We start from the raw sequence: 12,754 nt of genomic DNA, 5'->3' as shown, positions 1-12,754 counted from the left end.
CTACCTAAGAATGAGAACATGGCAGAAAAGTCAAGACCACAGCGCATGAATGAACCTAATGATGAACCCCCCCCCCCCGTGTGTGAGTTGAGAAATAGTGAGTTAACCCGAGTAACCTGCAGCGCAGAGACAGGTAATTAACAGAAACTCAGGCCTAGAGTACCCACAGACCGTGGTGGGTAGACGTACAGGTGTGGTGAATGAACATGCATCGTATGACGTACGTACGTATACAGGCGAGAAGATTGTGGTCAACAATCATTAAAGCGGTTTGGTACCTAAAAATTTAACTTCATATTATTAAAATCACAAGATAGAATACTTACCTAAATGAACCCTGAATAAAAAAAATATTCTTTACTTACCTTTTATTTCAGATGTTTCTGCTGACTTCTGGGTTGTCCTCCCGTGGGAGTAGGCGTGGTTATCGTCCTCGCAATGGTCCCTGGGAAATTTCCCAAGAATCCATGGGGGGACAATGAAATTGCGAAATCTCGTGAGATTTCGTTAGGATGCCGGTCACGTGACAAGGGCGTGTCCGAATTTGCCATTTTTAAAGTGGGCAGGCAGCTGTATCTGCCATTACCACCATTGCACACTGAGCATGTGCGAGATGGAGCGGAGCATGCTGGGAGCCGAGCGTCATCGATATACAGGAAGTAAATGCCTGTGGGCTTCAGACGCCCACACTTAAAATGGAAAATGCCAGAGCACTTTTTTAAAAGTCATCCTGAGGAAAAGAATCGTCGCGCCGGGGGTCAAAAAAACGCCGGATGTGGATGCTAAGCGAAGGTAGCAGTCGCCCACCTGTAACACAGGTAAGAAAGAAAAAAAAAAGAGCGGAATCCCGCTTTAATAACGAAACCTCAGCCCGTATGGACCTGTAGACGTGACAGATCCCGATGTGCGAGCCCTAGCTAACTGACCCCGGTACAAACATGAACACAGATACGATGAGACATGACAATCAATGCAGACAAACCTAACCAGAATATGTCATAAGTGAACAACGCCCTTCTGAGAACTCTGAAGCCAACACAGAGGTTGAAACACCATGACAGAAACGCTGAGCAGAAACGCTATGACAGAAATACTGACAGAAAAAATGTCACGACAATGCCATGACAGAAATGCTAAAAGTTAACCTGGGTAGAACGATGACTGAAATCCCGGGGCAGAACGCTATGACAGACATGCTGGCAGTATGCTATGACAGAACTCCAGGGGCAGAACACCGACAGATAACCTGGGCCGGAAAGCTATGACAGACATGCCGGGCAGGATGCTATGACAGGAACCCAGGGGCAAACCACTATGACCGCCATGCTGGACAGAGCGCTATGACGGAAATACTGGACCGAACGCTATGACGGAAATACTGGACCGAACGCTATGACGGAAATACTGGACCGAACGCTATGACGGAAAAAGCTAGACTAAATGCTGTGACCGAACCTGGACAGAACGCTATGACAGGAAAGCTAGAAAGAATGCTATAACCTAGAATGCTGGACCAATCGCTATGACAGAATTGCTGGGCCGAACGTTATGACAGAAAATGCTGGGCCGAACGTTGTGACAGAAAATGCTGGGCCGAACGTCATGACAGAAAATGCTGGGCCGAACGTTATGACAGAAAATGCTGGGCCGAACGTTATGACAGAAATGCTGGACCGAACTTTGTGACAGAAATGCTGGACCGAACGCTGTGACAGAAATGCTGGGCAGAACGCTATGACAGAAAATGCTGAACAGAACGCTGTGACAGAAAAACTGGACTGAATGCTATGACCGAAACCTGGAAAGAACGCTGTGACAGAAATGCTGGACAGAACGCTATAACAGGAAAGCTAGCTAGAACGCTATGACAGAAATGCTGGGCCGAACGCTATGACAGAAAATGCTGAACAGAACGCTGTGACAGAAAACTGGACTGAATGCTATGACCGAAACCTGGACAGAACGCTGTGACAGAAATGCTGGACAGAACGCTATGACAGGAAAGCTAGATAGAACGCTATGACAGAAATGCTGGGCCAAACGTTGTGACAGAAAAATCTGGGCAGAACGCTGTGACAGAAAATGCTGGGCAGAACGCTGAGACAGAAAATGCTGGGCAGAACGCTGAGACAGAAAATGCTGGGCAGAACGCTGAGACAGAAAATGCTGGGCAGAACGCTGTGACAGAAAATGCTGGGCAGAACGCTGAGACAGAAAATGCTGGGCAGAACGCTGAGACAGAAAATGCTGGGCTGAACGCTGTAACAGAAAATGCTGGGCCGAACGCTGTGACAGAAAATGCTGGGCCGAACGCAGTGACAGAAAATGCTGGGCCGAACGCAGTGACAGAAAATGCTGGGCCGAGCGCAGTGACAGAAAATGCTGGGCCGAGCGCAGTGACAGAAAATGCTGGGCCGAGCGCAGTGACAGAAAATGCTGGGCCGAGCGCAGTGACAGAAAATGCTGGGCCGAGCGCAGTGACAGAAAATGCTGGGCCGAGCGCAGTGACAGAAAATGCTGGGCCGAGCGCAGTGACAGAAAATGCTGGGCCGAGCGCAGTGACAGAAAATGTTGGGCCGAGCGCAGTGACAGAAAATGCTGGGCCGAGCGCAGTGACAGAAAAATGCTGGGCCGAGCGCAGTGACAGAAAATGCTGGGCCGAACGATGTGACAGAAAAAATGCTGGGCCGAACGCTGTGACAGAAAATGCTGAGCCGAACGCTGTGACAGAAAATGCTGAGCCGAACGCTGTGACAGAAAATGCTGGGCAGAACGCTGTGACAGAAAATGCTGGGCAGAACGCTATGACAGAAAAATGCAGGCAGAACGCTATGACAGAAAAACGCTGGCAGAACGCTATGACGGAAAAAACGCTGGCAGAACGCTATGACAGAAAAACACTGGAAAAACGCTATAACAGAACGCTACTACAGAAAATTGCTGATGGAAGCTACCACAGAGACACCCGGGCTGACCACAATAACACCGATCAAAGAAAAACCAACAAATAAAGCAGGAACCTGGGTGGACTGAGATCCTCCATCACTTCAGCAGAGGTGCCAGTCTGTACTGCGGGGAGGAAAGGAGCAACAGGTGGGTGACATCCCATCCCCCTTCCGAGCACCAGGGCACAGAGAGATGCACAACTTAGGCAGCCGACCGATACCACCCCCCCCCCTCACATGAGCAAGGGGAGAGAGGATCCAGCAGCTGACCGATCACCAGGCGGGCTCACGGCAGTTCTAGCCAAAGACATGCACGGGGAGCGGAGCCAGCGGTGACCGACCATCCCCTCCCCCCCCCTGCCGCCATGCGAGCAGCAGCCCCCCCCAGGGAGAAGCAGCCGACGGCCGCCACATGGAGCCCCCCCCTGGAACCATCAGGCAGACGGAGCACCACACACGTGGGGAGAGAGAGGAGCTGGGGCGACCGATCACCCCCCCTCCCCACACTGGAAGAAACGGCGGGCGGGTGGACGGAGCGAACATGTGGGGAGAGAGGAGTGGGGGCGGCCGATCGCCGATCACCCCCCCCTCTCCCCACACTGGAAGAAACGGCGGGCGGGTGGACGGAGCGAACATGTGGGGAGAGAGGAGCGGGGGCGGCCGATCGCCGATCACCCCCCCTCTCCCCACACTGGAAGAACCGGCGGGCGGGTGGACGGAGCAAACATGTGGGGAGAGAGGAGCTGGGGCGGCCGATCATCGATCACCCCCCCCCTCTCCCCACACTGGAAGAAACAGGCAGCTGGACATGGCAAACGTGGGAAGAGAGAGGAGCCGGGCCGACCGATCACACCCCCCCTCTCCCCACACTGGAAGAAACAGGCGGCTGGACATGGCAAACGTGGGAAGAGAGAGGAGCCGGGCCAACCGATCACACCCCCCCTCTCCCCACACTGGAAGAAACAGGCGGCTGGACATGGCCAGCCTTCCCACATATATATATATATCTATATTTATAGATATATATATATAGATATATAATATAATTTGAATCTATAGAAATAGTAATGATACTTATATATATATTTTTTTAAATATATTAGAGGAGAGATCTTTTACAAAGAATGTGGTCAAAATATCCGACAGTTCATGACGACCCAAGCTTTCCGAATAATCCACCATCTCAACCTTTTTTGTTGCCTAACTCGGAAACAGAAGAAGAACTTCGGCTTCAAAGAAGATTAGATAACACAGACTGGTGTGAATGTGGCAATTGTCGTGCCATGCCAACTGCAAGAGAGTGTGTATGCTGCCAAGAACTCGCAAATGTAAAGGAAAACATTGAGGAGGGTTCAGTCTGCATTACTCAATCGACCATTTTTAAAAACATGGTCGTGGACAGGATGAATACTACTATTATATTAACGATTATCCACCAATCGACATCTCGTGTACCAAATGCCGATGACAATAGGTATTAATTTAAAAATAAACATTTTACACATTACTCTGATGATCAATTAGTATCCTGTCTACAAATAAAATATCTATGTGTGTAAAATTTTAGGTAAAGTTTCTAAAACTAATCTTGTCTACAATCTATTTATTTTATTGATTACAGAAATTTGAGAAAAACTTCTTATAAAGCGTTCACTGCATGGATACACGGATATCTGGGCAAGGGTAATCGAAGACCCATACCTTCCTGTGCCGTTCATGCAGTAAGAGCAGCATTTCCAGACCCAGATGGTGAATATGTTGGTTTTAAATATTCTAATGATTATGACGCTGGAGACATGGCCTTGGAATTTTAGATTTTCAAACAATATTAAACTGAATTTACCAAAATTTTTTGTTAATAAAAATTTTCATTTAAATGTGCAATGTTATTTGAGAAGTGCTTTAATAGTTTCATAGTTTCATAGTTTGTTAGGTTGAATAAAGACACCAGTCCATCCAGTTCAACCTGAGTGAGTGTCTACAATTGCCCCTATCCCTGTACATTGCACACTCACATCGGTCCCTACCCTCAAGGAGCCCACAATCCAAGGTCCCCATTCATATACTAGGGACAATTTTAGACAGAAGCCAATTAACCTACCTGCATGTCTTTGGATTGTGGGAGGAAACCGGAGTACCCGGAGGAAACCCACGCAGGCACAGGGAGAACATGCAAACTCCAAGCAGGTAGTGTCATGGTTGGGATTTGAACCAGTGACCCTTCTTACTGCTAGGTGAGAGTGCTAACCACTATACCACTGTGCTGCCCAAATAATAAAAATTTTGAAAATTTCATTTATTGTTTTTTATTTTTTTAATTCTGGTCTAGTTATTAATTAAATCAAGTTTCTTTTATATAAATATAATAGTAAGACATGTTATAGGAATATAAAAGAATTTTTTTTTTTAATGTTAAGAAAAAATTTATTGTTTACCAATGCAAATTTTACTTTGAAAAAGAAAAAAAAATATTACAATATCATTTTAATGACAAAATTTAGAAGGTGAATAAATTATATTTTAAATGATTAAATCATCTTTTAGTATTTAGAGTATTAAACGATTTTTTCGTAACTAATTGCCGTTGTCCAAACCTATTCGAATTTAAATATTCGTAATAAATGTCAAATAAAAAAAAATACTACATTATTTGTATATGTTATATAGATTGTTACTTTTTTTAAATCAAATATACATTTTAGATAAATGTAATACTAACCTTTAAAAAAAAAACATACCTTATTCCTAAATCAATATCTTGTGCACCAAATTATCAGGCATAAATATATCTATTACATATTTTCAAAAAAGTAAATAAGAAAAAACACTAACTTTTAGTTTTTATCACATACGTTCATGACATCGATTCTTCGTCCACAAGTAAAGGAAAACGTGACATGTGTTTGGACACTGCATCTTTTTTAATGGTCTTTCGGAAGAAGCTATATTTGCTGGCAGAAGCTCGTCTTTCGACTTCCACGACAGTTTTAGTTTTCCAGCGGCAACACTCACTATAGTACTCATTATTTTTGAAAAATGCTTGTGGCTTACGGGATCATAGATTTTTGAACTATCGCACTATCCATTTCTTTCTGGAACGTGGGTGCTCTAAAGCAGTTCTTTTCGCGCCCAGCTCTCCAGTTCTCTTGGTCTGTCTGCGAACAATAGCTTGCGAGCGACCATGACTAGTGTAGTCTGAATGTTCCCCTTATACTATTCCTTATCTATTAGAAACGAGACCACACCATAGGTTGGAGTAAACTGGCCACAACAGCCTTTATTAAACATAACTCAAAATTACTCCAATAACTTGTAAATATGAAAATATATAAATATATAAATATATATAAATATATAAATATAAATAACTTTATTAACATTAAACCACATTTTAATTAACATTAACTGCCCATTCTGGTGATCTCTGACGGTGACCACACTTAAGCCAATACCCAATCACTGCGGTACACCTGACCAACTTCCCAAAGGCCTCCACCTGTGACCGGTCGGAGACAACTTCCGCCAGTGAACATAACCGTATTCCCTCCAACGTTCAGGAATACCCAGAGGGGCCGATCGTTAGATGAGCCCCCCACACCCTCAGATCCCTTCTGAGTACCTGTCTACCGTCAGAAACCACCAGAAAACACACCGCCAACACGAAAAACTTTCAGCTGCCGTGACAACCGATGAAACCTGCAAAAGAAGAAAAAGACCAGCAACAAAACACCACAAAACAAACACATAACAATAGGGCGGGAGGGTGGGAAAAACTGCCTCCTCTGTGTCACACTGGGCTCCGAATGATTCCTTAAAGCCACACCTCTCCCTTTTATGTGACCCCTCCCCTACACTGAACTTGTTTCCTGCAAACCTTTTCCTGAACTCCACCCCCTAAAGCTTAACCCTCTGTGTCCCTCATCCACACTGTCATGTCCAGCACTCCTTATATCATTTCATTCTTAATCCGTGCTTCTCTTGACTAGTGTAGTCTGAATGTTCCCCTTATACTATTCCTTATCTATTAGAAACGAGACCACACCATAGGTTGGAGTAAACTGGCCACAACAGCCTTTATTAAACATAACTCAAAATTACTCCAATAACTTGTAAATATGAAAATATATAAATATATAAATATATATAAATATATAAATATAAATAACTTTATTAACATTAAACCACATTTTAATTAACATTAACTGCCCATTCTGGTGATCTCTGACGGTGACCACACTTAAGCCAATACCCAATCACTGCGGTACACCTGACCAACTTCCCAAAGGCCTCCACCTGTGACCGGTCGGAGACAACTTCCGCCAGTGAACATAACCGTATTCCCTCCAACGTTCAGGAATACCCAGAGGGGCCGATCGTTAGATGAGCCCCCCACACCCTCAGATCCCTTCTGAGTACCTGTCTACCGTCAGAAACCACCAGAAAACACACCGCCACAGCCCGAAAGGGTGACCCCCTCAACCTTGAGGGCCGCCCCACACCCGAAGAGCTTTCTGTATGCCCTCCTGTAAGCCAAAGGACCAGAGGTCAATCCCCACATCCGATAGATGAACGCCATCCCGCCTAAGATAAAGCCCTACATTCACCTCCAATTCCCTGTGTCTTACCACAATGCCCCCGTTCTGCACTACAAACCGCCCAACAACCTTATTAACCCTAATCCTGGTTTTCTCAAGGCTGGCTAAAGACCTGGCCCCCCGCCACACCGTTCTGGCCACAATGTCCGACCACACCAAAATGGTGCCCGGGAAAAGGACTCGCATGCGCAACACATCAGCCTTGATATCCGCCAAAATGTCCTTCACTTTCCGAACTCCCAGGTCATTGCCCCCCGCATGAACAACCAGCACATCCGGGGGCCTATCCCTCAAAGCGAAACGCTCCACCTCCCTCATGACACGCTCCCACCTCATGCCCGGGAAACCCAACCACATCACCCTAGCTACCTCCCTGGGGATACCTAATTGCCTGCCTGCTGGTAGAGAATCACCTCTCCTGGCCCCCCAGCAGACGTACGAATGCCCCAGGATCCAAACGAGGCGTTGAGAACCTCCATCTGGAATGAAAACAAGAGAAATAACACAACAACCAAAGAATGTTACAAGCACAGTCCTCCCCCCCATAAATCCCACAGCAAACAACCCCCAGCCGCACCCTCCTTACCCCAGTAGCAACTGCGGCCGGACATAGGACCGGAACCTCCGGGACTCCCATCTACCAATCCGGCGAACCACCGCCTCCTCCAGCCCACATCGAGCCGCTTCCGTGGCCGCCCCAATCCGAAAAGAGTGGGACGCGTAGTCCCGCTCATCCAAACCCACCGCCCTCAGGCATTGCCGAAAGACCGACACAAACTAAAAACGGGATAGAAAAGAGCCCTCCTCGTGCACCAAAAAGGGGCCCGCCCCCACAGGCCGCACCGCCCGGAAAGCCCGTACCGCCGCCACCGGGCACACTACCGAGCCCGGCAGGGCGAGCAGCGTAATCGCCACTCCCTTGCCCCGTTGATCAGTCTTAGACCTACGCAACCGTATACTCACCCGATCCGCAACCACCTGCACATCCTGATCCAACAGACCCCCAGCCACCCGTTTTGAGCGACACACCAACTCCCCAATCCTAAAAGCCCCATAAAACGCCAACGAAAACGCTGCCGTAAACAGAACGGTCTCGTAAGCAGACGAGCAAACGTCCACCAGCCGAGAACAAATTGCCACCAAATTGTCAAATGACACCGGCCGGCGCGCATCCCTACCCTTCCAATCCCTCCTGTACCCCTTCAACGTTTGCCTCACCCAAAAATCTTTCGTCCCGTCCGGCTCCCCCCACAGTTTGAACAAAAAGGCCAACCCCGCCAGCTTCCGCTCAATAGACGCGGGAGACAGGCCCGTCTCAATGTTCCGGGCAACCCAGTACAATACCACCCAGCGCCGGTCGGAGCCCCGACCAGCCACTCCAACCTCCCGCAGGAACGCCCACCATTCCGCCCACACTCTAGAATAAGCGGACCATGTAGCCTCACTCAACGACCTTTTTAACCAACCTGCGGCGATTCCAAGGGAAGTTCCCACATCCACCCGGGGCATGGCGCCCCCGACTCCTCCGCTCCCGGCGCCAGCTGCCGGAACTTGTCCCACTGAAAACGAGAGAGCGAGTCAGCCAAAGAATTCTCCACCCCAGGTACGTGCACAGCATAAACGTAAACATTGAGCCGCAAACAGCGAAAGACCAGGTGTCGCAGCAGCCGGATGACCGGGGGGGAGGAAGCAGTCATCCGATTGAGGACCTGGACCACCCCCATGTTATCGCAATTGATGCGCAACTTCAAATTACGAAACTCCGCCCCCCACAGCTCCAATGCCACCACTATCGGGAACAATTCTAGCAAAACCAAATTGCCCAACAACCCCGCAACCTCCCATGAGCGTGGCCAAGGTTCCGCACTCCACCGACCCCGGAAAAATGCCCCATAACCCGTTGAGCCAGCCGCGTCAGTAACCAACTCCACATCGAAGTTGCTCACTGGCCCCGACATCCACATAGCCCGCCCATTATACGACTCCAAAAATTCATGCCAAGCCCGCAGGTCCTCCCGGTGTTCCCTTCGCAAACGCACGAAGTGGGTAGGGGCGGTTACCCCGGCAGTGGCCCCCGACAGCCGTCGGCAGAACACACGGCCCATAGGGATGATCCGGCAAGCGAAATTCAGCTTGCCCAACAGGGACTGCAGGGCCCGAAGCTGAACCTTCGGCCGGCCCTGCATGCCTGCCAACTCCGCCTGCAGATCCCGTAATTTATTCTCTGGCAAGCGACACTCCATTGCCATAGAATCAATCACGATTCCCAAAAAACTCAATTCCGTCACCGGGCCTTCCGTCTTATCCCCCGCCAACGGCACCCCGAACCTGCCCGCAATGTGCTGCAACGTGGACAGAAGAATCGCACACACATTGGAGGCAGGCGGGCCCACGCACAGAAAATCATCCAAATAGTGGATGACCGACTCCAGGCCCGAAACATCTCTCACCACCCATTCCAAAAATGAACTAAAAGCTTCAAAATAGGCGCATGAAATGGAACAACCCATGGGCAGGCACAAGTCCACATAAAACTTGCCCCGCCAATGGCATCCCAACAGCCGGAAGCTGTCCGGGTGGACCGGCAGAAGGCGAAACGCCGATTCCACATCCGCCTTGGCCATGAGAGCCCCACGACCATACCGCCTGACCCACCGTACCGCCGCGTCAAAAGACGTGTAGGAAACCGTACACGCCTCCGGGTCAATGAAATCATTGACCGACCCCCCTTTCGGAAAAGACAGGTGATGAATCAAGCGAAACTTCCCCGGCTCCTTCTTAGGAACTACACCCAACGGGGAGACCACCAGGTCCCCCCACGGCTGCACTTCGAAAGGACCACCCATCCGGCCCAGCGCCACCTCTTTACCCAATTTGTCATCCACCACCCCCGGGTGATCTAAAGCTGATCGCAAATTCCTGGCCAACGGCGGCACCCCTCCCAAAGAACAGGGAATCCTAAAACCGTCCCGAAAACCCAGAATTAACCCCCGCGCCGCCGCACCATCCGGATACCTATTTAGGAAAGGAAGCATCCTTCCCAGGTTCACCGGCGTCATCCCTTTTGTGACCGGCGGCACCGGCACGCTGACCTTTTTTGAAACAGCGGGACAGGGGGTGGGTGCCGCCGCACCCGGAGCACTCATGCTTGAAGCGGCACGCGCCTCCGAATTTACAAGCCCCTTCATTAAAGGGCCAGCACACCCCCCACTTCTTTCCGGCCGGCAGTCCCGAGGAAGACGCACTCCCGGCCCCCCCCTGAAGAAACGGAGTGGGCGCCCGCGGAGCAGACATAAGCCTCATCCAGAGGCTTATGTCCTTGTGATCCCACCGCAGGTCAGCCCGCACTGCCTTACGCTGACGAAACTGCTCATCATAGCGCAGCCAAGCCAGCCCTCCATACACTCGGTGAGCCTCCCCAATCGCGTCCAGGTAACAAAATAACGCCGAGCAATGCTCGGGGTTCTTTTCCCCTATCACGCTAGCCAAGATAGCGAACGCCTGAAGCCAATTTGCAAATGTGCGCGGGATCAGCCGATACCTACGTTTCTCCTCGTCGTCCTTCTTGGAACTGTCCGGCTTAACCCTGTCCAAATTAAATTTCTCGAGGGGGAGCAAAGAGAAAATCTCCACATACTCACCCTTGCCGATCTTGTCCCGCACCTCCTGCTTCAAATGCGCCCCCAATGGGCCTTCGAAACAAACATAGACTTCGCACCGGGCAGCATCCGCGATCCTAACCAGGTCAGACCGCGCCCCCGGGTCCGCGGGCACCGGGGGGACCCCCGAGCCCACAGCCCCCGCATCCATGCTCCCCGACACCGCAGCAGGCGGTGCATCCCGCGCAGGAATGACCTCCGCCCCCCCGGCCCCCCCCACAGTACCCATCCAGGGGGCCACCTGAGGCGACCCGGAGCCCCCAGCAAACTTACCAACCAGGGCCTGCAGCCCCCCCAACAGCTCCTGCAACTGACCTGACGGCCCCCCCGGGGCCACAGGCCCCGCCCCCTGCGCTGAACCTGCCGCAACCCCCCCAATACGTCCCGGGATCCCGTGGGTACCGCACCCCCCTGCGCCACCCCCATCAGATCCCGCAAGGCATCCGCCAGCAATGTAGACTCCCGCAACTTACCCGGGCCCCCAGGGGCCTCGGCGACCGGTACCGGTCCGGGTGCAGAAAAGGACCCCTCCTCCTCCTGGGACAGCTCGCTCTCCGAACCGACCTCTCCAGCGCGCACCGGGGACGCGGCCATCCCCCTGTGCTCCGCGCGGTCCATCCGGTCCCTGCGATCCGGGACTGCAGGCAATGTCCTCCTCCCCCCGCCGCCCCCGGCATGCCGGCGTCTAAAACCAGCCCTGCCAGGCACCTTGGCAGCCTTCTGCGACCCTCCCTCCCCCCCCTCCAGCATGCGACCCCCCCGGAGCGCCCCCCTCCCCCCCACCGAGCGGATGCTGGCCCCAGACCCAGCATGCCGCAGATCCCCCGCCACGTGCACCCCCCCTTGGCCTGCCGACCCAGAGCCATCCACACTCCCCCCCACCTCCACCGGGCCCCGTGCGGTCCCGGCGCCATTTCCATGCGGCCGCGAAGCCCCGCCCCCCTCCGGTCGGCGGCGCACCGACCGCCCGGACCGGGGGGAGCCGATAACCTGCCGTTTTGCCGGGGGGACCGATCGGTCCACCCCCGGGCTCCGGGAGTCACGAGGCGGCCGAGGAGTAGGCCCAGGAGAAAAACGCGCCGGAGGCCGAGACCTCCGCGCGCGCAGTGGAACCTCACCTGTCCCGCCGCCGTCCACATCGCCGTCCGCCAGGTCACCCACACGTTCCCGCAGCCAGTCCGCACCGTGCACCTCCGCCGCCCGTCGCAGCCGCGCGAAGAGTCCCTCGAGGTCCGCCATAGCAGAGGAGCAGCGAAAAAACTGCCTCCTCTGTGTCACACTGGGCTCCGAATGATTCCTTAAAGCCACACCTCTCCCTTTTATGTGACCCCTCCCCTACACTGAACTTGTTTCCTGCAAACCTTTTCCTGAACTCCACCCCCTAAAGCTTAACCCTCTGTGTCCCTCATCCACACTGTCATGTCCAGCACTCCTTATATCATTTCATTCTTAATCCGTGCTTCTCTACATTGTTGTTGTGGGACAGAATGGCCAGCTTTGTTCGAGCCTCCATGGAGTTCAACCGATAATGTAATCGTTTTCTCCGATATTTGAG

The 12,754-nt window shown here is 51.5% G+C and overlaps 1 protein-coding gene across 2 annotated transcripts; it reads right to left on the bottom strand.

Moving 5' to 3' along the window:
* Positions 1 to 6,146: 6,146 nt before the first annotated feature.
* On the bottom strand, positions 6,147 to 12,545 carry LOC143933757 (uncharacterized). 2 transcript variants are annotated; one of them, XM_077456756.1, is made up of 2 exons: positions 12,318 to 12,545; positions 6,147 to 9,099 (listed from the first exon to the last, which is right to left on the bottom strand). In XM_077456756.1, the coding sequence occupies exons 1-2, from the start codon at positions 12,436 to 12,438 to the stop codon at positions 8,318 to 8,320; spliced, it is 903 nt and encodes a 300-aa protein (XP_077312882.1). In that variant the 5' UTR covers positions 12,439 to 12,545; the 3' UTR covers positions 6,147 to 8,317. The 2 variants fall into 2 exon arrangements, with proteins under 2 accessions (XP_077312882.1, XP_077312881.1); XM_077456755.1 differs by lacking the exon at positions 12,318 to 12,545 and adding an exon at positions 11,673 to 11,932.
* Positions 12,546 to 12,754: the final 209 nt, after the last annotated feature.

This window comes from Lithobates pipiens, unplaced genomic scaffold (genome assembly GCF_037356315.1).
Source record: "Lithobates pipiens isolate NorthernLeopardFrog02 unplaced genomic scaffold, aLitPip1_a1.2 Scaffold_27, whole genome shotgun sequence".
Taxonomy (NCBI): Eukaryota; Metazoa; Chordata; class Amphibia; order Anura; family Ranidae; genus Lithobates; species Lithobates pipiens.
This window is presented reverse-complemented; position numbering and strand designations above follow the sequence as displayed.